The sequence below is a fragment of the Calliphora vicina genome, chromosome 1 (genome assembly GCF_958450345.1).
Source record: "Calliphora vicina chromosome 1, idCalVici1.1, whole genome shotgun sequence".
NCBI lineage: Eukaryota > Metazoa > Arthropoda > Insecta > Diptera > Calliphoridae > Calliphora > Calliphora vicina.
The window spans coordinates 162,936,738-162,964,652 of NC_088780.1; the positions used below are offsets into that span (position 1 = coordinate 162,936,738).

Here is a 27,915-nt window from a genome sequence, read left to right on the forward strand (position 1 = left end):
ACAATCTAATTTTGAAACTTTTATAGTATTTGTTTTAGCAATAGTTTTTAAACTGTCATCTAGCCGTTAGTATAACAGTTTAAAAATAAATTTTAAGCTAAAAAAACAGATTTAAATTGTTATATTAACAGTTATAAAATGGATATATTTTTAAAATATCATATGCAAATATAAAATACATGTACATATGTATGTAATTCAAATAATTTGTTCTCTAACACAATATTGGTTTTCAAATTTATACATAACTTTAAAAAATATTTTCTCAAATTATTATAAAATTTTTTACAACAGTCCTCACGAAAATACTTTCAAATATATTTAAAATAAATTACAACTGTTCTAAAACTGTTATATTAACTCTTATAAAATACTTATGCCAAAATTTAGCAAGAAAAGCCTAAAGTTAACAAAATTAAATAAAAAAATAAAAAATTTGGAAAATTTAGTTTCTTGTTTTTTCACGGTTTCACGTTTTGTTTTATTTAATTTTTTGGTGTAATTAAATTACAAAATTGAGTTTGTTTTTGTTTTTTAAATTATTGTTTCTTCTGGTTGTTTTTATTCTCTAATTATATATGACATACATAAACATAGACTTTTTATATTGTAAATAGTATAATATGAATTAAAAAATAAAAATAATAATAATAATAACGATAAGGAATTTATTTTTTTCTTGTTTAATAATATACTATATTACATGAAAAATAGTTTTTGATATTTAAAAATATATAATAATAATATAGATAATAATAAAAAATCAGCACACTTGTGACTATGCATTCGAAAGGTAAAGAGCGATTGGTTGTGGGATGGGGGGTGGTTGGAGGGGGATGGAGTAAGCTGTTATTTTGTGGGATTATTTAACAAATATTCTTTGAAATGCAAAGCCAAAGTATACAGGTTGCTTCGTAACTGGTTTTTGTACACATGTACAAAAAACACACTCATCATATCCATCCATCATCGTACGCTCATTTTGCAGTGATATATAATATACTATGTATTCCCTTAACGTTAAACTGCTGTGGCGGCCAAACAATCAAAACAATCAGCGATACAAACAAGATGCTGCTGGAACTCACAGGCGAGCCATCCTGACGCTAAACATGAGCATAATAAGATTTCGTTGATTTACAATATATTTCTTTGCTTGATATTATTAATGTTGGGCAAATGTGTGTGTGTGTGTGTTTATTAACAAACGTTGTTTCTATTGTTTTTCTCAATGTACATATTTCATTTAAAATTTAAAGAAAGTAAAATATATTATTTCTATTACGAAGTAAGTTAGAACAATTTTGTTTCTCAATGTACATATTATTTCATTTATAATTTAAAGAAAGTAATAAATTATTTCTATTACGAAGTAAGTTACACACAATGTTTTTGTTTTGTTTTGTTATTTTGATTGTTTTTGTTCAAAAGTTTAGGTTTGTGCTTATGGACTTGAGAATCCTCTGTCGAAGGGACTTTTAACATCTGTATGTCTAGTGGTCAGATTGAGGGTGGGTGATGTAACGCTGGTGGACAGTTCGCAAACTGTTTTAATGGGACCAGTTGGTATGGCTGTGTGTGTAGGAGGATGTGGTGTTGATGATTCTTTGGGATTCTTGAGTTCTTCGCTAGTTTCGGGCACTGGTACCATAAGATATGCATTGGGTATGTGTATATCGCCGACGACATCGGAAGTGGAGGTTTTTCGTGGTTGCAGCATATTTTTGCCCGTTATTGTCGATTTGTAATGTTCGCGATCGATGCCACATAAATAGAATTTAAAGAATTCATAAGTGGACCAACAAATGGCATTCGCTGGCATTGCATAAAGGACACGGGCCGTTAAGCCCTTGAAGAAGCCGAGAGGACCAGCCACAGCATATATCTGTAATCAAAAAAAGTATGTCATCATTTTCTTTGTGAAATTTGTTTAGAGAGAGTTGCTATAACTTACCTTACGCATGGCTTCCATCATGCCCTTAACCAAACCAGTTTCCTGAGTATTCAATAGTGTTTTCACAACATCCAAAGGTGTGGTTATGGCAGCTGCACACGCACCAGCAGCACCACCAGCTATAACATGAACCGGGGGATTGTATTTGCGTTCATGATTGAGCTGGCACAAAAATAAATAAAAAGTAAAACAAAAACTATAACATTCAACTTAGTGCAAATGAGGCAAACAAACTAACCATATTTTGGAAAAACTCATAAGTGGAAAAGTGTATTGTCTGATTTGGTATATTCATTACCAATTGTGTTGAATATGAGCGATAGAATGCCTTAATACCCTCCTTTTGATAAACGCCACGCATGCAGGCCACCACCGATTTATAGGGAGAATTATACATTTGTAAACGTTGTTTTATGACCTCTGCGGGATTCGAAACGGCATCGTGTATGAGAGTAGCAATGACACCGGAAGCCACTATAATATAAATAAAATAAATCAAAATAAAATTGTTATGTTTAATTACAAATATGAATTACTTACTGTAATTTATATGATTGTGTGTGGTTACTTTGGTCATCAGCTCTTTGGACATTTCATAGGAACCAAAGTATAAAGCATGTGCTGGACCAGCACCAGCCACAACAGCTGTAACACCTCGTATAGGTCTAAAATAAAAACAAGATATTTTAGCTGGCTTCAAGACAAGTTTCTTTTTCTTTTTTGGTTTGTTTGTGTAACAATATGGGGAATTTTGTGGTTTATATTTGTGTATTTTTCTATTTTTGTTTAATAAAACCTTTACCTCAGGATGCCCTCCTTTTTTATCATATTTGTAAATGTGGCAGAGATGCTGTATTTTGATGTGGCTGGTGATAAACTTTGCATACGTGTCTGTAATAATAATAGATAATTTTATATAATTTATTTGTTTTATTTTTAAATTTTATACTATAGTTTTACTTGTTTTATAATTATTTTTATTTTTTTTTTTTGCAATTACCAAGCTTTTATAAATAAGTATTAATTTTTATTTAGTTTGAAGTAATCATCTGTCATACTATTTTAGCTTAATCAGATAAAACTAGCAGTTTATTTGTTTAGTATTTTCGTTAAAAATATGCAAATGTGCAGCAAGATTATAATATTTATCATTAAAATCCAGTCATAATTAATTAAATAGTAGAAAATTATAAAGTCTATTTACAGTTCGAGTCTAGAAAAAGGTGTTTTTATCCAACGTTTACTTTTTTAATTTTAGAAGACTATTAAAAAAAATACATACATAAAATAAAATGTTGGGGAAAATATTTTGAAGAATTTCAGGTGCTATTAAACAAATCTTAAATTATAGTTTGAGGATTATTAGGGTATATTAGATTCGGCACAGACGAATATAATAGGGGGTTACACACCGCAGCAGTTATTTTATCACTTGGCTAACTCCAATTGTAGCGCAGATATAAGTCAATTGGTTATGTTATACCTACCATGTAATCTAGCGTGAACACAATTGTCACTTAGGTGTCTCTAAGTAATCTAGGATGTAGTCACTTTAAACGTTTATTTTGTACTGCTCTTTAAAAAGTAGTTATGTTACTCACCAGAGAAACTTAATTGGCCAGTTGCCAGAGAAAGGTTTATCTACGAGTAATCGGTTATTGGACAGTCTTTTTAAATGACTATTTCAGCTCAATAAGCACCCGTACATGTTAAAATAAATAGTTATGAAGCTGATCAAGTAACCAGTTAGGTAACTGGTAAAGTAACTGACTCTATGTAACCGGTATGCGAATCCAATGCGTTGACTACTTTGGACCAGCTATGAGACAGTCTCATTGTAATCCAAAAGGTACAATTTGCACCCTGCTTATCACGTTGCTAGTTATGTAACTGGTTGTCGCCCTAAATTATAGGTAAAATCACTAGTTCAGGATTGTCTCCTAGAACTGCTGGTACGGTATGTCGGGATATTTTTCCACTTGTAAACATGTACATAACGTGTGATCCATATGAAACTTTGTTTATGTAAAATACTTGTGTATGGCTTGTGACATTTTTGACAATTAGAGCATTTTCTATTTTCGTTTAACAATTGGGGGATTCAAACGGTCTGCTATTAAGTTATATTGTCATAATGTCATAATATATTATGATAGTTTATACAAATTGTTGTTGTAGACATACACATGGAATTCCATATGTATCGAATACATGTCGCAATTCATTCACATACCCCCTTTTAAAGGGGGGGTCACACAATATTCCTCTATTCTTCATACATATTCCTTTAGTTTAAAAACGTTTCAATTTTATTGGAAGCTCAATTTTTTGCACCAACTATGCAAGATTATTTGCAAAAAAAAGCAACAAATTTGCCTCTGTTTATTTTCTGTTTTTCTCACATTTTTTTCAATTGCCATTTTGAACAAGAGAGTACAAGAGTGAATGAGAGAGCTGTGTAAAATTATAATTTTTGTTGTTTTTATTGCAGACTTTTTAGAAGTAAGAAGAAGCACAAAATGATAAATTGTAATTGTTAAACTTTTTATTTCTCTTAAGGAAAATATTTATATTTTTTGATATACATACATATAAAATTAGTGTCCTGATTTGTTTTATAAAATAGGGTCTTTAAATTTAAAAAAAAGTCTGTATTTTTCAATGTTTCATAATTTTTTGTTATAGGTACAAAATGAGACAAATGCTTTTAACCCCCAGTAACACGAGGTCTGGTTATGTGTTAACTAATAGTTATACTGACAGTTTTCATACAAAAATAATATTAAACGATAGTATAACTATTAGTTAGCACCTAACCAGACTTCGTGTTGCAGATGTCCATAGGAGATTGTTATCTTTGTTTTGCTTTCATTATTAGATGGTCCTTTTTAGTTTCGAATTTGAATTTTGCGTAATATTTTTAACTATTTCTTTAAGAATTATGAGAATAATATTTTTTTTTATTTTTTTCAGGTTAGAATTTAATATGTTTAATTCAAACTAAAATTTTGTTTGTATTTTTCAGTTTAGAGCTAATTAAACTATATCAAATCTTTGAAAACATAGCCATATTCAAATTTCTTATCGTATTTGCCCGAATCTCTATATGAAATTGATGCAAAACTCTTAATATCTTCATTTAATTCTAAAATACTGAGTAACAAAACATATAATAAAATAAATATGTATGAGAATCTTTAGAGAGATAGGTTTGTCTTATTTATTATAGAAATTAAAAACGTGGAGATGCCAGCCTATGCTTCTATACCCCTCAAGTAATATAATTTATTTAAAGACTTGTGGATTTGCCCTCGTGCTTTTTGCTTTTTCATGATGAAGGAATCCGACAAAATATGTAGTTGCTTACGAAAGGCGCAACGACAATTTATTGATTTTAAACAAAAAAAAATCGTATTTTCAATGTAGAATACATAGAAAAAGATTAATTTGTTGGGTCTAGATTTTGCCAGGTAGAAAATAATATACAAACTATGTACCTATGAACAAAATACTTTTATATAAAAAAATGCGATAAATATCAAATAAGAAAAGAATGACAATGTTAAAATTTCAAAAGGAATTGATAACAGCTTACACATATTTAAATACGCATTAAAATTTGATATTTAATAATTTTTACTTTTTATAACTTTGACAATTCTATGAACACTAAAAATAAAGTTATTGCGATGTTAATTTACTTTAGAATTTAAGTGATATATAGTTATAATAGATTAAAACTCAATTTAATATTATTAATCGAAGACCTTTGTCTAAAACAAAACAGAAATTTTATGATTTCGTTTGTATTGGTTTTCCTACAAATGGAACATATTTATTTAGGAAGCTCATTAAAAAATTATTATGAATTTTATTAAATACAATGGTTTAATTTAAATTACTTATAGAATTTTGATAACCATATTTTAGAGGAAACGGTAATTGCAGTTATTTCGGTAACAGTAGCTTAGGGTATTATAGGGAATACAGTAGCTTGCTACTTTTAATAGCCTAATCAGACATATATTTGCAACATTTTATGCATTAACAAAGTACATGAATCATGTAAGGTTATCAACAAAAAAAAAAGTACTTTGATAAACTTTAAAGTCAATATTTTAAAATTAATTAAAATCATGTCTAAACCGTTTTTAGTTGATGATTCATATCCTCGAATGTAATAAGAAATCAGGCAGAGCTATAAAGTTATGTTATTAAACAGTGTCTGGCAAGTTATTGATTTTACCCCAAAATTTTTTTTGTATACAAGTACATAGAAATGTAAAGAGTCAAGGTCTTTCTCCATATAGTTACGAAAACGAACGATGATACAAAATTATTGTTTCTTTTTGAACAATTGAAATCGTTAATTTTTTTATTGTTCAAATAAAAGATACACAATACAACTACTACTACTATTACTATATAATTTAAATAAAATGCTAAGAAATTATAAACAATTATAACCATAATTATAATATGGTATCTCATACTCTTCATATATAAATATAATTTTTTACACAATAAGAAAAAAAAGTACACAAAAAATCAATATTGTTGACTATATCATTATACATATATGTAAGTATGTAGGTACATACAACATATGGACATATTAGAGTTGTCATTCGAATAAAAACTATTCGAATAATCAAGAAAAAAAATATATTTTTTAATCGAATGATAAACATTTTTTCAAATTAGAAAAAAATTATTCGTTCAATAATTGTTGATTAAACGAATATTCGAATAAATGTATTTTCCTTAAAAAATAAAAAATTATTTATAGAAACAAAAATTTCTAGAAAAATATCTCAAAAAAACCAGAGTTTATAATATTATTATTCCATGTCGTTGTATTTGAAATTTTATTAGAAACGATATTCTATTAGGTGTACAACTTATAAATGCCGGAATTTTTAAAATTTTTAGCTTTTATTTTTTATTCAAAATGTCTGGCAACATATGGATTCCGAGCCAAAAGAATTGCTTATCTTTTGAGGCCACGAATGATTCAAGCTAATTTCGGATACTCTGGCCATTATTAGCTATGACATTTTCCCATTTTTCTGGCAACATATGGATTCCGAGCCAAAAGAACTGCTCATCTTTTGAGGCCACGAACGAATCAAGCCAATTTCGGATACTCTATTCTGAAGTGGAGCGTTGCCCAGAGAGAGCGTTTTGCATCTATCAAAACAAATAGTAGTCGAACGGGGCAAGGTCTGGACTATAAGGTGGGTGAGTCAAAACTTTCCAAACTCCTCTTTGTAAATAGTTTGCAACATGTTGTCATTATTCGGATACTCTGGCCATTGTTAGCTATGACATTTTCCAATTTTTCTGGCAACATATGGATTCCGATCCAAAAGAACTGCTCATCTTTTGAGGCCAAGAACGAATCAAGCCAATTTCGGATACTCTGTTCTGAGGTGGGTGAGTCAGAACTTCCCAAAATTCTCTTTTTAAATAGTTGTCATTATGGAATATTAAGGTTTCATGCTACAAACGAATCAATTGTGTTGGGTACAGTGATGGTCTGGTCAGATTTCAGCAGCTCATAGTAGATAGGAACCTTTTGCTCCCAAAAAATACATAACATTACCTTGGAGTCATGGATATTTGGCTTTGGTGTCGATTCGGCTGTATGGCCGGCCTTCACATACGATCTCTTACGCTTCGGTTATCGTAATGGATCCATTTTTAATCGCATGCTATGATTTGGTGCAAAAATGATTTTCTTTTATAGCATTCAAGCTTCAATTCGTATGATACCTAATTTTCCTGCCTTTAGATGAATCCTGATGTTTGCAAACATTTTGAAATTGCTGCTAGAGTAGCTCCCAATGATTTTGCAAGCTTTTGATGAGTTTGACAACAATTTTGGATGGCCTGGGCGATATTTTGGTTGGCCTGGGCGATCTATGTCTTTCGTATCAAAATCATCACTTCTGAACAGAAGAAACAATTTCTCGCACGTTGAAACCGATAGAACACATTCACCATAAGCTTTGGTGAGCAATCGGTGTGCTTCAGCGGCACTTTTTTTTCAAATTAAAGAAGTAAAGCAAAACTTCCCGCATATGACGCCATAGTACATTACAATTCAGTTTAAATGCCATCCTTAATTCGAATAAATAATGTCAATAATGAAGCACTTACAAATGTCATTCAAGAACAGTTTTTAAATATGATCAGGGAATTCAAATATTTATTGGATTTAAAATAGAAATAAATATGAATTTAAATATTGTTTTGTTATTCCTTCCTCAATGCATATAAAAATCGAACTTGCATTGGCTGAATATTTTAATACTCCCATAAAAACATGATCTTCAATTACACACATATTATTTTTTACTTTAGAATCGAGGAATATAAAAAAAACGTATAAACTTTTATTCGATGCCCCGATGAACCTGTCGATAGTGTGCTGGACTATTAATCTGAGGGTTGCGGGTTCGATTCCCGTCAGAGACTCTGAGTGTATCTGCAGACAAGCAAAGCGTTTCGCAGTTTGTGTTTGTTTTTATAAAAAAAAATCGAATAATTGACAACTCTAGTAAATATATACATCTAGGTACATACATTAATATATACCACACAAATATGTAAATTTATTAAATTTATTTACATGTACATAAAATGTCATAAAAAAGTAATAACTTTTTTTTGCACATTTTTTATATACATACATATACATACATATATATATTTTTTTGTACGAAAAGAGTTTTATTTTTATACCGATATTTATGTACATTTTTCCACAATCTACTGTTAATAGATGTAATTTAGAATTGCTGTTAACTAATGCATATCAAATTTTCTATAGGCTATTAAAAGGCCATAATTACTTAAATACAGTTTTTTTTTTCTAAAACATTTGCTTTTCGAATAATAATAGATTGTGAAATAATTAACTGGTGTTTAATAAATATTCTAAACATGTTAAACAAAAAAAAGTATTTTACATGCAAAATGTATGAAATTAATATAATTTTATCGAACTTAATCAATTTACAATAGAATGGATCTGTTGATTTTGTCAGCATAGACCCAGTAAAAACTTATTTCGCTATTTTTTTTATTTTTTTCATATTTTTGTGGTCGTTTGTTACACTGATGATATAACAACACAGGCCCCACTGGTGCCACATACATTGTATAACATTTACATACATATGTATATAAGTGTATATCTCTCACTTAATGCCAGAACGGCACAAGTCAAAAAATACATTTTGGAGAAAAAATCTCATGTGTTAATCTTTAAATGAATTTAATACAAATAAGAATTATAATACTGTGTATTCGTGAACTATAAGAAAAAAGAAATTAAATTATTTGGAAAATGGATTGCCGGAAATTTATGTTAGAGACAAACTTTATTTTTTTTAAATTTTGAGTTGTTACTGTCTTTCATTCGGTGAGCAATATGTATGTATGTAGTATATTAGTATAAGTATATGTAGCTGAGTCTACAATCATCCAAAAGTACATAAAATTATAAATTCATTTTGTTTATTTTTATTATTTTAGTTTATTGTTGAATTTTGATTCAATTGTTTTGAATTTTTGAAAGTAATGATCAGATTTATGCTTAACTCTTAATAAATTGTAAGAAAAAAATGTGCTTCTCAAAGGAAATACTATTTTAGAGAATTTTAAACACATCTCAAGTGTTTCTTGTGTTTATTGTTTAAATTGTTCTATTATTAATTCGCATATTTCTACTTTACATTGGTATCAATAAGACTGGGGCGAATTATCGCATTCGATATCGAGTAAAACTAATCTATTTTTCCTATTCGAGATTATGACATTCGATATCGAGCAAGTTATTTAGTATATTTTTTAATAATTTCGATATCGAGAACATTTTTCAATATGATAGCTCATTTGACCCTGAATTTGTCACAAAAAAGTGTATTTTTAAGCTAATTTACTTCATATCCTTATTAGAAAATTTCAATCATATTATTTTATCTATAAATAAGTAAATTCTGCTTTGTAACGGCTTGTTATGAACTTAACTCTGTATATTAAAGTTAAATGCAACAAAACATTTTTAAAATACTGTCTAAATAACCTTAAAAATAACTTAATCTCACTTAGTGAGAATAATTTGAAAAAAGTGCAGCTGAAGCACATCGTTTTCTCACCAAAGCTTATGGTGAATGTCGGTTCCATCGGTTTCAACGAGCGAGAGATGGTTTATTCGGTTCAGAAGTGGTGATTTTGACACGGAAGACAAAGATCGCCCAGGACAGCCAAAAAAAAGTTTGAAGATCAAGGATTGAAGGCATTACTCCATGAAGATTTAAGAGCTTTCAAAATCATTCAGCAGAATTCATTCAAAAGCAGGGAAATTGGGACACAACCATTCCCACGACAGTCGGTTCTACGTACCGGAATGACCCGAAGATCTCCGGCCAAGAGCTGTCAAGCCAGCAACAACAACAACTATTTAGCATGTCCGAAATGATGCTTGAATGCTATAAAAAAATTATTTTTGCACGGAATCAGTACCTATGAAAAATGGATCCAATACGATAGCCTGAAGCGCAAGAGATCGTATGTGAAGCCCGGCCAATCAGCCGAATCGACACCAACAAAATTCCACTTTTTTGCTTCGAAAATATCGAATTGTGTGCCGACAAAGAAGCGTCATATGCGGGAAGTGTTGCTTTACTTCTCTAAATTGAAGAAAAGTACTGCGAGAGTTGGTTTGTGCCGTTCAGATGTGGTGATTTTGACACGGAAGACAAAGATCGCCCAGGCCAGTCAAAAAAGTTTGAAAACCAAGAATTGTTGTCAAACTCAACAAGAGCTTGCAAAATCATTGCGAGCAGCATGATTCATCCAAAAGTAGGGAAATTGGGTACCATACACATTGAAGTCTGAAATGCTGCTTGAACGCAATAAAAGAAAATCATTTTTGCACCGAATTATAATTTGCCATGAAAAGTGGACCCATTACGATAACCCGCATAAGAGATCGTATGTGAAGCCCGACCAAACAGCAGAATCGATACCAAAGCCAAATGTCCATGGCGCTAAGGTCTGTGCTTTGTATTTGGTGGAAGAAAAAGGGTGCTATCTACTATGAGCTGCTGAAATCTGGCCAGACCATCACAGGGAATCTGGACAGAATGCAAATGATTCGTTTGAAGCAAGCATTGGCCGAAAAGCGCCCAGACATGAAACCATAGTATTCCATTATGACAACGCTCTGCCACATTATGTAATACCTGTTAAAAACTATTTAGAATGAAATGATTGGGACGTTTTGCCTCACCCGTCTTATAATCCAGACCTTGTCGCATCCGAATACTATTTGTTTTGATAGACGCAGAACGCTCTCAAAAGATTAGCAGTTCTTTTGACTCGGAATCCATATGTTGCCAGAAACATGGGAAAAGGTCATAGCCAACAATGGCCAATACTTTGAATAAATTTATATTAACCGAATGATTCAATATAACATCTACAAATTTTAAAAAATCCAGCATTTTTAAGTCATAAATAATATTTCTAACTGGCAGTTCCCTGATGTCGAACGATATCGTATGTCAATAAAATGTGTATGAAAAACTCTCAGTTTTTAAAATTGTTTATAATAGTTTTAATCATAGAGAAACATAGAGCGGAAACTAGAAAAAACTCAAACAAAAAAATTTCTCAAAATAATAACACGAGTGTTGTTTTTGTTTTCACATTGTTTTTTCTACTAATACATTCTCACCACTTAGGTTTTTGATAGCAGAGTTTCCGCTCTATGTATATTCTCTATGGTTTTAATACAAATTGTTATGACTGACTTTTCTTTCGATATCATGGAAATGGCAGTGGCAAATATAATTTATTTTATAAATAAAAAAAAAAAATCATTTAAGTGCAAACTTTTCTAGTTATACGAGTGCAAGTTGTGGTCGGGTTATACTTAATTATTATATATATTTTTTTAAACACTTAACTATGGTTTATAGATAAAAATATAATTAATTAGTGTGATGAACGATATAATTGCTTTGTAAACTAAATACGAATGACAATGTACTTTACTATTGGTTGTATAATTCTATTTAAAAATAAAATAAAAAATAAACTTTTTTTATTTAGAGTAGATTTTAATTTAAAAACCTATTAAATCCTTTAAAAATGTTCATATTTTTAATTCTTTTAAATTAAATAAATGATTTGTTTGTTATTAAATTTTTAGAAGGAAGCGATTACAGCTCTAATATGGAGATCTGAATATGGTTATATGTCCAAATATATTTAATTATAAGCGAAAACTTATCGTAAATGCCTTACTTACACTATGACATTTTTGATTTATAAATAAAATAATAAAGTCTGAAAACGAATAAAAAAATCGAAAAAAGCACATTTTTTCAAGTTCATTCAAACATTCCCACATGTATAATACCCCGATTAAAGTCTTCTATGTATATCGACACTTTCATTCTTATTTTTGCAAAAAAAGAAACAATAAAAAAGTAAACAAATTCATATATATTTATTTTGTTGGTCTTATATTGTATAAATCACAATGTCATTAACATTTAATCATAAATATTAATTACGTGATAAATGAGGTGTTAGCAGACAAGAGGGAGTTATTGAAAACTAAAAGGAACAAATTTCTATAAAAACAAGAACAAAATAAACCAGATAAGGAGTATCTATACAAACTAATTAAGTAAACTAAAAATGTATAAAGTCAATTGTTGTTATAATACAATAAAAAAAATTTAAAAAAAAAACTAATAAAAATATTAACAAACAATTTAAGCATATAAATATGTAGTGAGAGGTTTTGCTCTACTGACTATAGTCATGACAAGCACGCGACATTTGATAACAATTTTTCAAATAAACACCACAAGCAACAAAAAAATTTATAGAAAAAAGTCAACTGGAGATGTTTTAAAAACAAATCAAATCAAACAAATAATAAAATATACAAATACTTTGATTTTAGTTACTTATAATCATAGCTGTAAATTGTGAATATTTTTATTCAAAATATTTCCAAAAACTTAATTATTTTTGAATTTTAGTTATATTTAAAAAAATAAATTTATATTGAAATCATTCTATATTATTGAAAATAGGATACTAATTAATATATATCTATTTAGAATATAAAGCAATAAATATTATTTGATTTCAATAGAATACGATATTAAATAAATTATACTTAAAAGTTTTTAATAAACTTTTATAAAATTATACTAATAGTATTTGTATTTTAGTAACAATAAGTTGTATTTTATTTATTATATAATGAATAGATTTTAAAATATTCTAATCAATATGAAAACATGTAATTATTTTCAAATTATATTTTTATAGTAAAAATTAAATATTAAATTAGTTTATTCAACTAGTTATGAATAAAATATTATTTTACTTATTCCAAAATTTGTTGATAGATTTTATTCAAAGCAATTTTCTTTGAATAATTTTATTTCTCCAAAAAAAAGAAAAATATTTAAATATTCAACTAAAAAATTTAGAATACTCTTTTATTCATAGAAATTTTCTTTGAATAATTTTATTTGTGAAAATAAAGTCAAATATTTTAACAACAAATTTTTCAAAAATTTTATAAAAAAATATTTTTGTTTGTGAAAATGAGCTCGGACGATAAAGATTTTTCTTCCGAGGATTATGAAAAAGATCCTTCGGTCCTTCAAACAAAAACAATGCTCAAAAATAATTCAACGATATTTTGAACGTCTAATTTCACTTAGACCTAGGAGGAATGCCATGTAAGACGATCATTTTGAACAACTAGTTACAGTTAAAAACAGTTTTTAAAAATAATTCATGAATTTTGTTCTTCACAATTTAAATTTTATTATTAAACCTCCAATTGAAACCATTAATCTGTGTCCATATTCTAGTGATAATCAATGATTAAGTAGTAGTTTTTAAAAATAGAATATTAGATATCAGAGAACTAACTTTTTCAACTCAGAATGCAATCAGAAGATATTTTACATCAGTATTATTGTGAAATAAAAATATTCTTTAACATTTATTAGAATTATTTCTATTCAGTAATTTTTGGAAAAATAAATTTATTTGTTTCAAATTTGTGATAAATAAAAATATTTCTAAAGTTTTTTTAGAATTATTTCTATTCAATAATTTTTTGTTTGAATAATTTTAGTTTTTTGTGTTTTGTTTGAATAAATATTCCAAAGAAATTAGTTGATGTTATTTGTATATAAATGAAATAAATTTAAATTTTATTCAACTTTGTTTTATTTGAATATACAAAATTTTACAATTTTCGAAAAAATATCAATATAATTTAGTTAAACTAATATAAAATGATTTTATTTATAATTTATTTGGTTTTAAAAGATATAAATATGCATAAATTTAACTGTAAATATTATTAATAAATTAGACAAATACTTTATTTAACTAATAAATAATTTGGAAAATAAATATTTATATTTGGAAACAAAAACTATAATAATATAAAAAATATTTATATTTTGTATTTTATTCACAAGTTACAGCTATGCTTATAATAAATTCCCTAGTTAATATTTAAATTGCACTTAAATGTCTATGGGATTTAAATATGGTTTTAATGTTATTACTCCTAAACATACACATACAATAGATATCTATCTATATATTCATTTATCTTTATTATTGTATATGACAGACAATAAAATTATAACAATTTTATTTTATGTCTTGTTACTACTCTATTTAATATACTAAACTTTGTAGATTATGTTATGTAATGCATACAAAATAGTTATAAATTTGTTATGTGTATGTACTACTATGTAATACTATTTGCAATAATTAACAAACATTGTTTGATTATCTGCTTAAATATTTAAGTTAATTTCTATTAGCATGCGAATATTTTATTTTTTATGCAATTTAATTATTGGCTTCTTGTTAAAGTTGAATTCATTTTGAATTTCCCAGAAATTAGTTAACTTCTAGGAAAAGTTTTAAATTAGTTTAATTAATTAATATAAAATCAACTGTTTCCATACGTTATAAATTTGCATTAATTGTAAAAAAAAATTCCAAGAAATTTTCTCAGTTCTAGTAAAATTTATTAATTTTTTTTATGTAAAATCAATGAACTGTTTTACTGTTGATCTTTAATTTTTTATATTGTAAAATATATTTGTAAAGGGTGGACAAATTTGAGTTTTGAGAAGTAAAATGGTTTAAATTCATTTATTTTTTGACAAATTCAGTCTTGGTACCCACAATATAAAGTAGAAATTTATTCTTAACAGAATTATTTAATTCGAAGATCTGTTCTGAATAAACAATTATTAGAATTATTTATAGAATAACATTATTACAGGTATTGATATCGTGGAACTATAGCAACCTAGTCCAGCCTCATTTGCCCTGTGGCTAACAGTTCAAATAAAAGCTTTTAAATACAGCTAAAGAATTTGTTATGTTGGGAAGGTTTTATGAAATGATTTGCTGAAATTTTTAAATCTGAATTAAGATTTCAGTGAATAATACTTAATTGAATTATTTAATTCGATGCTCTGATTTCAATAAACGCAACTATGAAAAACAAAAATGGGTACATATTTTCATAATTTCGAATTATTTATAGAAGAACGATAAGGCTATTTTCGCGGGGCGATAGCAACCAAGTCCAGCAGCATTTGCCCGGCGGCTAACAGTTCGATTATTATTATTAAATTATCTTGTCTTGTAGTAGCTTTACAAGGTCTTTCCCCTCATCGATGAAGAATACGTATGGATTCCGAGCCAAAAGAACTGTTCATCTTTTAAGGCCAAGCACGAATCAAGCCAATATTGGATACTCTTTTCCAAAGTGAAGAGTATCCCAGAGAGAGCGTTCTGCATCGATCGAAACAAATAGTAGTCGGACTATGTGGACTATAAGGCGGGTAAGGCAAAACTTCCCATCCACTTCATTCTAAATACTTTTTAACAGGTATTGCAACATGTGGCCGAGCGTTGTCATGATGGAATATTACGGATTCATGTCTGAGCGTTTTCGGCAAATGCTCGCGTCAAAGGAATCAGTTGGGTTCGAGACAGGTTCCCTGTGGTATGGCCGGAATTCAGCAGCTCATAATAGATATGACTCTTTTGGTCCCACCAAATACACCATGGATATTTACCTTTGGTATCGCTTCGGCTGGGTTTTACGTACGTTCTCTTACGCTTCGGGTAATCGTAATGGATCAATTTTTCATTGCAAGTAATGATTTTCTTTTATAGCGTTCTAACATCATTTCGGATATGCAAAATCGTTTTTCAAGATTTCCCTGGTTTTTGAAAATGGATTCCTGCTTTTAATATTTTGAAATTTCTGATTGAGTAACTCCCAAACAATCTTCTCCAATCCTTGATCTTCAAAATTTATAGGCTGGCCTGGGCTACCTTTGTCTTCTGTGTCAAAATTAGAAAACTGTTGCTCTACATAAAATAGCAAGTAAATCATCAATGAGTAGCACTATATTAAAATTCCAACATTTTTAAACGAATAACATTATTAGATTGAGAAAAAATACGCAAGCCTTGCTATTCTCACAACAAATGATTTGTCAATGAAAGATGTAGAAATTTTCGGTATACAAAAATTCCTTATTTTGAAAAATCAATATTTTTTATACAAATTTTCGTTCGTTAAAAAACGAGTTATTTTCGGATATTCTCAACCTTAAAAAAAAACTATTAAAAAATCATACCAAACCACTTAAATGTGATTTTATTTTCTACAACTGAAAATAAATGATAATTTTACATTCTTGAATTTGTAGACGAATTATTTCGATGTCTAGTTTTTCGTTAATTAAACCTGGTTTAACTATGTGACTAAGTTAAACTGGAGAGCATTCATCGGAACTGTAACTATTATGAAATAGAAACGAAAGAAAAACAATGGAAACAAATTGTGAAAAGAAGAAAATAAACAGAGATATTAAGCTGAATTCCAGCTCTCGGGAAGAAAGGAACTCTCTCGTCATTACCGTATCGATTAAGAGTAATTAGGCCCTTCTTTTTGATCAGCCTTGGATAATTTTGCATATCAATTGTTGGAGTAGCCTAAATGTATGTAAAAAGTAGTAAATAAAAAAGTACCTGAACATAATATTTCATCAAATTATTCATAATTATACATATCATAGTTGTAGGGAAAAAGGTATTAACATCCAAATATTTATTTTGATTACTTACAATTGATTTTTAACATTAAATAGAAAGGGTTCTTTCACTTTATCTTTAGTCTGGAAATAATTTTCTAGCTCGAAGTTTAATGAAATCAACAATTTTAAATAAACACAATCGCTATAATCAAATTATTTTTGTTTTTTTAAATGAAAAACACCATGACCAACATTATTTTCTTTAAAATGTATGCAAACATTACACAAAATGAAAGAAATTATCAAGTTCATACATATTAATTAATCTAAATAATAGTATTATAAATACCTAATATGTTCTATCAATTATTTTGTTTGTTGCTATTTTAATCTATACTAGGTATGCATTTGTATTTTATAAAATAATCTTCTATTAATCATTTCTTCCTCACAGACAGTCAGCATTATCAAGCAGTTTTGTGTGTGAGTAATTTCTGTTTTTTTTTTGTTTTATTCATTACACTCCCACTTTAAAATGGTATAATATTTTATTAATCGTACAATATTTATATATATAGTACTTATAATACTAAGTACTAGGACTGTAACGAAAAGAAATGGAACCGATATTTTGTGGCAGTGACTAAATGACTTGCAAAATTCATGTTTATTAAACTTAAAGCAAACATTTTAGAAAAAATGCACAAAAATGTTTAATAAAAAAAAAAATACGCAAAAAATAATACTTTACAAAACAAATGCTAAACTCACCAAAAATTTTTAATTTCATACAAAAACCAACAATTTTTTTTGGAGAACTAATTGGAGAAACTACTTCTTTGGCTTCATTCATAGAAATTTATTTGAATAGAATTCAATTTAATAGAAATTGAATGAAAATATTTTCTCTTCATTAATTTTTAATAACTAATTTAAAAAATTGACTCATTCCATACATTTTATTGAGCTATTTTGTAATGGATTTGAATTACAAAAACTTGAATGATTCAAATAAGAATTAATTCTAAAAATAAAGAATTCTCAAAATAATGAATTCAATAAGTTTGAAGTTGTACTAAGGAATTAAGACAACGAATTTATTCGTGCTGAGCGATTCAAAAAGGAATTAATTCTATACAGCCCAATTATGAATAAAAAATTCCGCGGGAGTTTGTTCCCTGGGAGTTTTTTCCCATTGAATTTGGATAGGAAAAATGAGAAAAGGGAAAAAAACTCCCGGGAATTTTTATTCATAATTGGGCTGATAATGATATACGTTTGAAGTTGTAGTAAGGAATTAAGACAACGAATTATTTCGTGTTGAATGGAATGTTTAAGATATTGGCGGTATGACTTAAAAATGCGTAATTTTTTACAATTTTAAGCTTCTATTTTGAGACATTTGTACAATTTAAATTTATTCAAAGTATTAGCCATTGTTAGCTATGACCTTCTTTTGCCAAAAGAACTGCTCATCTTTTGAGACAAAGAACGAATCAAGCCAAACTCTGTTTTGAAGTGAATCGTATCCCAGAGAAAGCATTCTGAATCGATCGAAACAAATAGTAGTCGGACGGAGAAAGGTCTGGGGACTATAAGACCACTTCTTTCTAAATAGTTTTTAACAGGTATTGCAACATGTGGCCTAACGCAGTCATGTTGGAATATTACGGTTTCATGTTTGGCCTCGCTTTATTTTATTTATTTTAATTTTTATTCACAATTTATGTAATATAAGCCTTTAAAGGCCCTAAAATTATATTACAAAGTAACAATGTATAACGTAAAACGAATATGTTGCGTTAGGTACAGATTCCCTGTGATTGTCTGGCTAGATTTCAGCAGGAAATTGTTCAAATTCGGTGCAAAAATTATTTTCTTTTATAGCGTTCAAGTATCATTTCGGACATGCTAAATAGTTGTTGTTGGGTTGACAGCCCTTGGCCGAAGATCTTCGGGTCATTATGGAAAGTATAACCGGCTGTAGTGGGAATGGTTGTGGACATGCTAAATTGTATTTCAAGGTCACTCTGCTTCAATTCGTATTATACCAAATTTCCCTGCTTTTGGATGAATCCAGCTGCTCGCAAACGTTTCGAAATTGCTAATTGAGTAGCTCCCAATGATTTTGCAAGCTCATGTAGAGTTTGATAACAAACTTCATGGATTAATGCCTCCAATTCTTGGTCTTCAAACTTTTTTGCCCGGCCTGGGAGATCTTTGTCTTTCGTTTCAAAATCACCACTTCTGAACCGCATAAATCATCTCTCGCATGTTGATACCGATAGAATGCATTCACCATAAGCTTCGGTGAGCAATCGGCGTGCTTTAGTGGAATTTCTTTTTTTCCCAATTAAAGTAAATCAAAACTTTTATTCAATTTTTCTCGCGTTCGAATAAAACGAATAATTGGAATAACTTGTTCGAATAATTCGATCACACGTTTAAAATTAATCGAATTATTCGAATATATTAAATTTTTTTAAAAAAGTAAAGAATGAAGTTTTGATGTTGGTTTTTTAATATTTTATTGATAAAGAAAAACCAAAAATAACGTTAAAGTTAAAAATTCAAGTATTGATAATGTTAAAAAACATTCGAAAACAAAGTCCATCATTAAATTTTCAACAGAAATATTCTGATCAGATTAACTCCCAAACAATCTACAAAACAATTGACTAGCAAACCCTTTAGTTTCCGTTTTGGAGCTATGCTTTAAAAAATTTGAGCTAGTTGGACATGATCCTGAATTCAAATACAATATAAACGTATTAAGAACTTTTTTATGTCGTTCATTAATTCGGTTTTTAAATTGAGTAACTAATTCTTTAGTAAATTAATTATTCACTAGTTCTAAATTATTTATAACAAATTGTATTATACATCAAGCTCTACCAACGTTGTCGAATCTTTGCTTAATAAAGTGGTCTTGGGGAATTACACAATAAAGGGAATCTGTCCAAAGTTTGATATCATTGTCAGTGAAAGTGGCTAATTTGAAGTCAGTCAAAGATGTTCAAAATCATGTATAGGACGAACTCTTGCAACAAAACGTTAGTTTGCAATATTTGTGTTTATCATTCGATTTATTAAATATTTTGCAACACTTACGTACACGGTTAATAACATCACTTATATACATACATATATTTTAAGATCATGGCCTTCATCTATTTCAATGTAATCATTATAAATGTCATCCTTAATATCACTTTCGACGACCGTTTCAAAATCACATTCGCCATCACATTCAACTCCACTTTAATCTAAGTTAATATTTTGATTATTAATTGCGATTCTTCTAATATTTCGCCAGCTAAATAACAAATATTTTATTCCGTACCATTTATTTTCATTGGTTCAAGTCCTAAGTTAAAAATTTTGAAAGATTTGTTTTTAGAATTGTAACTTATTGCAGTAATATTTATATATTTATAGAAGGAGCTATCGGAACATTCACCTACAGTGATCAAAAGTACCTTTGTCTTTAGTTATTTGTCGAATTTCAGAAACAATACAATTTTTGTGAGTCATTTAAATTTGAAATTATGAAAAATTTTAAGCAATTTAATAAATTTAAATACATATGAACATTTATTCGTTTTATTCGATTATTCTACATAAAATTGTTCGGATTATTCGTTATTCGAAAATGGCCATTTTTAAATTGTTCGAATAATTATTCGTAAGAAATTATTCGATTAATCGAACGATCATTAGTCGAATGAATACCCTAATATATACTGACAGCCAAGCTGCGATCAAATCCCTGACAGTAATACCGATACATGCAGCAGCTGTACCCATATGGGTACGTGCACACAGGGATATTGATAGCAATGGTATTACTCATTACTTGGCGAAAACAAGCGCATTGATGTGTGAAGGTGAGATAGGCACCCGTTGTCCACTTGCAAACAAAGGATAAATGATGCCTACTATGAACTTGTTCAGACACGATGTGTGAATAAATCTTTTGGCACCAATGCTGGAAGACTTCGGATGCCTAACTATAACTTCTGCCGGTGTTGTCAAAATAAAGAGCAAGAAACAAATTTTCACATTTAAGGCAGGATATGCGAATCTCAACTACGGCCTCATTGACTCCCTACTTTATTCTTCAATCTTCTTTTGCGATCTTCAACTCATACTTTTATATCTCTAGCACTTTCTGACTCTCTAAGGAATATAGTTTTCAAAAAAGTTTCCATTGTATTGTCATTCACTGTATGTAAATAACAATTTCATCAATATGGAAAAACAGTTACAATTCTAAACTTAGGTAATTTCCCATATTTCAAAATAGTGTGTAATGTGTAATATTTTAATATATATTAAATCATTTGCCATTTAATTTGTAATAATTATGACAAATATTTAAAATTAAGGTAATTTCCCCAAATTATTAATAAATAATATGTAATATTTAAATACATATTTGTTCGTTTGCCATTTAATTTTATAATTTATTCTCTGACATCTTGAAATACATATGAATATAGTAGAGAGCAAAATCAAGTAGATATATTATGAGTTTTGTGCTGTATTGTAATCTTATCTTTATTGCTTCCAAGAATAACGTACACAAAACGTGATACGATAAAGTTTTTTTTTTTTGTTTTTTTAAACACATAGTAGATATTAATTGTTGTTGAGAATTTCTCAATTATTATTATAAGAATTATAAATGATAAGCAAGATGCTATAGGTTTCATGTTTAAAACAAATGCGAAATGATTTATATTATAGCAGTTTTTAAATATTTGCCATTTTCATTTAGTTTTGAATTTAATTAATTTATTTAAAACTAAATTAAATTTGATATAGTTTTTTGTTGCTTTTTGTTCTTTTAGTTTTAGTTAGTCAACAAAAATGTTTTAAGAATTTAAAATTTTTCTTGATTTCTTTTTAGTTTTAGTGTTTTATTTACATCAACAAATTGTAAATTTTTTATTGTAGAAATCACACCATATTTGTTGCATAAGCTACATAGAATAAACCCAAATTTTGTTGTTAAAGTAATTAACAATATATTTTTTGGTTTTCTCTCTACACACTTTTCTTGTCTAGTAGCAATATCTTGTACATCTAAATGTAATGAAAAGAATATAGAAACAAACTAGTCAAAATTCCCCCTTAGTCACTGGTTAGATTTTGGAGAATTAAGAATTCGTTGTTGTCAAATTTCCTTATTTAAAATTTGTTTTTTTTCCAAATCAAAACCTTTTATTCCAATATTTTTTCCAAACATTAAACAAATGACAAAGCAATTACATTATTTTTTTTAAATTCTCCACTCTGTGACCCTAAACTGAATAATTTTCAAAAGAAAATATTTAACTTTAATGCCGAGTAGCATGACATCATTGCAAATTGTTTTAAAATTGTTCATATCATTTGAAATACATCGGTTTCCATAAAGTACAATGAATAGTTTGTCATACAGTCAGAGCTTCGAATTAATTAATTCAATTTGAGCTTAATTCACTAAAATCTTTTCTAATTCCACAAATTCTTTACCGAAATCTAATTCTTTAGCTTCATTCAAAAGCTTTTTTATTTTTATTTCATAAATTTAAAGCCAAGCCCATGGGGCCAAATATGGCTTAAATGGAATTCATAGCAGAATTTATTTAACATTATTTTTTTATTAAATTATTGGTATTTCAAATTTAATTAAAATATTTTTTCTCTATTTCAAAAAAAATTATTTGGAATAGATTTCAATTAAAGAAAAGTGTAATTATTCAACCTATTTTAATAAGCTATTTTGTAATGGATTTGAATTAAAGAAAATTTGAATGATTCAATAAGGAATTAATTCTATAAAGAATGAATTCTCAAAGGAATAAATTCAATACATTTGAAGTACTAAGGAATTAACACAACAAATTTATTCGTGCTGAATTTTGAAAATTGATTTAAGAATTAATTCTTTCGAATTGTTTCATTTTGTCTCTCTCTATTTTAAAATGTATATTGAATTGTAATTATTGTTGCACAATAACAGGCCTACAATATGCATATTTGTTTTTATATATGAATTTTTAAACATTTATTTTCACACGTTTAGTGTTATAGATCATTATATATGGGGGAGTTAAAAAAATAGCAAATATTTGAATTTTAGTTTTTCTAAGAAAATTTATTTATATACGTGAGTGACAACTTGTAAAATTAAATTTATTACAATTAGAGAGATTTTAAAACAATAAAGAAAGAAGTATAAAAAATTTAAATTTTTTGGAAAATAATTTTCACAAAAAAATTTTGATTTTCAGATTTTAAAAAAAAAATTCTAGTGAAATAATTTAATAATAAGAAAAAAAATAATTTTTTTAAGAAAAAATTTATTGAAAATTTTTCAAGTTTTTTAATTTTTATTGAAAATGTATTTTTTGTTGAAAAAAAAAAATATTTCCTTCATTCTCTGCTTTTAAACCCATATTTATGATTTGTCTGATATCTCTAAAAATATAATACAAATTTTTAAAGTTCGAACGATAGTCCTTTTATTACTAAAGTCCAAAATCAGGTTTCGACATTTAACAGTTTGTTGAAATATGTAAAAGAACGACATTAAAAGTTGATTTCTAAAACATACCTGATAGGTCTACATTTATTAGTGATATTGGATCATTATGTCAACTTTGTCTTGATAACAAACGTCGTTAAATGTTGTGATACAAATTTGACAATAATAGATAGGAGCATAAGATGAAGTTGAACAAAAATATGTTGTCCATCGAAATTAATTAATGAATTTCAAAGGTTTAAGTATAATTTGTTTGCCAAATTTTAATGAACCTACCACAAAGTTTTTGAAATTGTTATTGCACAAATTTAAGCAATATATTTTCAATTCTTCTAAAACATATATTTATTATAGGTATTCATTTATTTATTTTACAATATAGGCCAATAAAGGCCATATCTACATACATAGCTATACAATTCTACTGGATAAATCTACTATAAATACAAAATAATAATTTTAAATTCTTAATACCTACTTAATTTGTAATTAAAATTTTTAAGTTAATCAAACCTTATCCAAATGTTTAAATTTTATTAGAATTAAAAATTCAGGCTAAATTTTGTATTGAAATTTAATTTTACAAACATTTGATTAATTTAAAACATTTTAATAAAATTTGAGTCTTCTTTTTTTGGAAATAACAAACCATAAATCAAAGTTCATGTCTGGTACATATAGCAAAATAAAAAGTAATTTAACAATTTAATTTAAATAAAACAAACATATTTTGATAAAGACTCTTTTTTTAAAAAAATACATCTCTTTCTATAAATTTAAAAGAATTTCACAAGATGTTTGTTTATTCATCGTAAATTTTCTTTTCAGTTTGATACTTCTTGAACAATCTTTTACTTGGAATACAAATACTACATATTTTTAAATAGACATTTTGCAATAAATATAAAATAAAACAACAACCTAAAACGAATCCTATAAGAAATAAAGAGGCTGATAAGAATTTGTTGAATTGAAATGATGAAGCATTAATAATAAATAAACACATACTTTTCTTCTTTATCTATTTACAAAATATCTAAACGTATGACAAGTCAAAGAGGAGCCCATAAAATAGAAAAAATCAGCTGAGCAACAATGTGTTGTAACATGTGTAATAAATATGGAAAAGAATCAAAGATATTTTTAAAGATTCTAAAAAAAATCAACAAAATTTCTGTAATAAAAACAGATTTTTGTATGCAGGTGTCACATGTGGACGACGAAGAAAGTAAGAAATAAAAACAAAACCCCGAAAAATATAAAAGAAAATCATGCAAGAGAGAGTGCTACAAAAAAAAGTAAACACTTTTTGTACATAAAGAGAAAATGAGCACGCGAGAAAGAGTAATTGTGTTAAAAGTACATGAAAAAAGGTGAATTACATCACTAAACGCACTTCACACACAAATGTTAGGTTAGGTAATTGCAAAAAAAAAAAAACACAAATCAGTAAAAACCATTTCACTTAATATTAGTAGCTCATACCTTAACGGAATCCATGGGATACATAACAATGTGTTCCAATACACCGGCTATGGCTCCGGCCGTCATATTTACACTCACACTTGTGGTGGGCAAAGATTCATAGTCGTCGACATTCATATTGCAGTAATTTTTTTCTTGTTCTGTTCTTACTTTTGGAATTTAGTTGATTAAAAGTAACAGCTGATTTGCTTGTTAATAAACACACATATACTTTGAAGTTTTCTTCAGCCAAATTCCTTTAAAATAATTCTTTTCTTTTTTTCAATAATAAATTATTTTTGGTTGTTTTATATTTTGTTACTGCTACGTATTGTTTATCGTTTATGGAGTGTATGTGGATTCTTTCTGATAAAATAAAAAGCCTTTTTAGCTGGCAGCTCTCTCGGCTAGTTATTGGAGGTGTTTTTAATAGGCTGCCTAATGTCTTACTACTGAACAAGTTTTGCAAATTGCCAGTGTTTTGTTGCTCCAACTGCGCTTTCGCTTATTTTCCCCCACTCTGACTGGCTCTCTTCTATGTGAAGATTTTTATTATTTATTTCTATTATGACGTTTAACACTTTGCTCTTTTTGCTTGTGTTTTTTTTTAATTACTTTTTTTTGTAGGTATTGTTGTAAATAAAAGCAATTTTATCTTTATTCGTTGTGTGGTTTTTCGGTTATTTCTTATGATTGATAACAACATGCAAAACGGCGTTGTTTAATTACTGGGCTGTTGTTGTTTTTGTTGTTTCTTAAAGCGCCGAACAATTTTGTTTACTTTACTTTTTCCTTTTTTGTTGTTGCTTTATTCATGCAATTTGGTTCCTATTTTGCAATTGAATTGCAGTATCTGTAGCCTTTAATATTTCAAGGAACAAAGTTCGTTTTGCCGCTTATATTTTTGTAAAAAAAACCTCAAGCGTTTGTTGTTTCCAGTTAATTAGTGTTTCCAATTCCGCTAAACACTCAAACACATGCCATAAACACCACCAATTAGCTTCAAGAATGCACAAAACTAGTAATTATAACCATAGAAGTAGATTTTAATTAAATATATTTTTGTATGTAGATAGTGTTTTGTTGTTGGCGTTTTTGCTTCCAAAAGTTTGATGTTAATAATGAATTTGTTTTTGCCTGACCAACCAGCAGCTTAGCAAGTTTTTTTTTCTGTTAAATTTTTATGCACCTCACAAACTAACGAAAAAAGCTTTTACACGTTTTTGAAATTTGTATTTCTCTTTTTTATTGTATTATACCAAAGAAAAAGTCCAACTACTTTCAAGAATTCTACTTTTAATTTAAAGTAATTAATACTTTTTTACTCTTCTCTAAAGAATTTTAAACGATAACGCGTAGATAAAGTGAATTTAAATTGTTACACAAAAAAATCTCAAGTATTCTCCTCTACTTCTATTCGTTTTCTACGAAGTTGGAAAAAACGTGAATGATTTTGCTTGAAATAAAAGTTTGACAGTTGAAAGAATGAAATGAGAAAGTCAAACAGCGATGTGAAGAAAACAAAATGGAAAAACTTTTTAACAGTCTGGTAAGCTTTTTTATTTTGAGTTGGATTTATTTAAGTTGTTTAAAAGGGGCCAAACAAAAATGTGGTGAATTGTAACTCATATAAATTTTTTTCATTCGAATTTGTTTCCAACTTTGATTTTACAACTATTTGTTAGTGATTTACACTAAAAACATACAATGAGTTACAATACAATAGAAACTTTATTGAAAACAATAGTCCGTAATTTGAGTTTTCATAAACATGACCTTTTTTCTATTAACGTATAGTCAATTTCAGAGTTTTTAAGCATTAAACTTAACTAGAAATACACTTATAGAATATGATATTTCTTAGGATTGGTAAAACAATGGAAACTTTTCAACTTCTACAAGATAAAATACTAAAATAAAAATAATATGTAAAAAGCATCTCTAATTTTATTTTCATATTTTTTTCGCCTAATAAATTTTTGTAATGCTATTCAAAATCGTGAGTTACTGTAAAAACTAAACTTTTGGGAGGGAGGCTTCTTAATAGCTACTACAAGACAAGATAAGTTAATACCAAGAGAAATTCCCAAAAATTACTACACAGGAGGTTATCAATAATTTAAGATTTTAAATTGGTTTGCCAAAAGAATATTGTATTTCCTCTAGCCAAATGTGTATGTGGAGGTTTTATTTTTGAGTGCAGACGCGTCGCGACGGAGCAGGCGCTTTCGTTTTTTGGATATTATTAGATTTGGGCAAAATTGACGGAATTGTTGTGAAAATGAAATGAATTTTTGAACTATGATTTCCACGGCAGTTTCTTGAAATGACCTATTTGACCTATTGTACATTTTTTCGGCCCCCTAAAATTTTACCCATGCTAAGGTACAGGAAAATCAGTGAATCCGGGGAATAACTTTCGCAGGCGCGTTTCCAGGATCCAAAGTTTTTTTTATATAAAAAACTTTGCATGCCGTTTTGTTGTTGGGCAAGAGACTTGCGCAACTAAATTGAATAGTGTAAAACAATTTTTGAATTAATTCGCGAATCATTCACACAAAAAAATTAATTGAATGAAATTTGAGTCAATTCAAATGAATTTGGTAAAAATGAATTGCAATTCGTTTCCAATTCATTTGAATTGAATTGATTTTGAATTAATTCAAATGAATTAGAAAAAAGAATTAGCAATTCATTTCCAACTCATTTGAATCTTATCAAGATGGGAAAAATTTTGTTTATTTGCTAAAAGAAACTTACATTTTTATTTTTCATTTGATTGATTGCAACTCATTTTTGATTTCATTCATTTGAATAGCAAT

At 27.9% G+C, this 27,915-nt stretch overlaps 1 protein-coding gene across 1 annotated transcript; it reads right to left on the bottom strand.

Moving 5' to 3' along the window:
- Positions 1–444: 444 nt before the first annotated feature.
- mfrn (mitoferrin) lies at positions 445–26,525 on the bottom strand. Its single transcript, XM_065516488.1, has 6 exons — positions 25,115–26,525; positions 2,757–2,845; positions 2,495–2,619; positions 2,193–2,428; positions 1,955–2,116; positions 445–1,885 (listed from the first exon to the last, which is right to left on the bottom strand). Exons 1-6 carry the CDS (start codon positions 25,229–25,231, stop codon positions 1,445–1,447), a joined length of 1,170 nt encoding a protein of 389 aa, XP_065372560.1. The 5' UTR covers positions 25,232–26,525; the 3' UTR covers positions 445–1,444.
- Between the last annotated feature and the right edge of the window lie 1,390 nt (positions 26,526–27,915).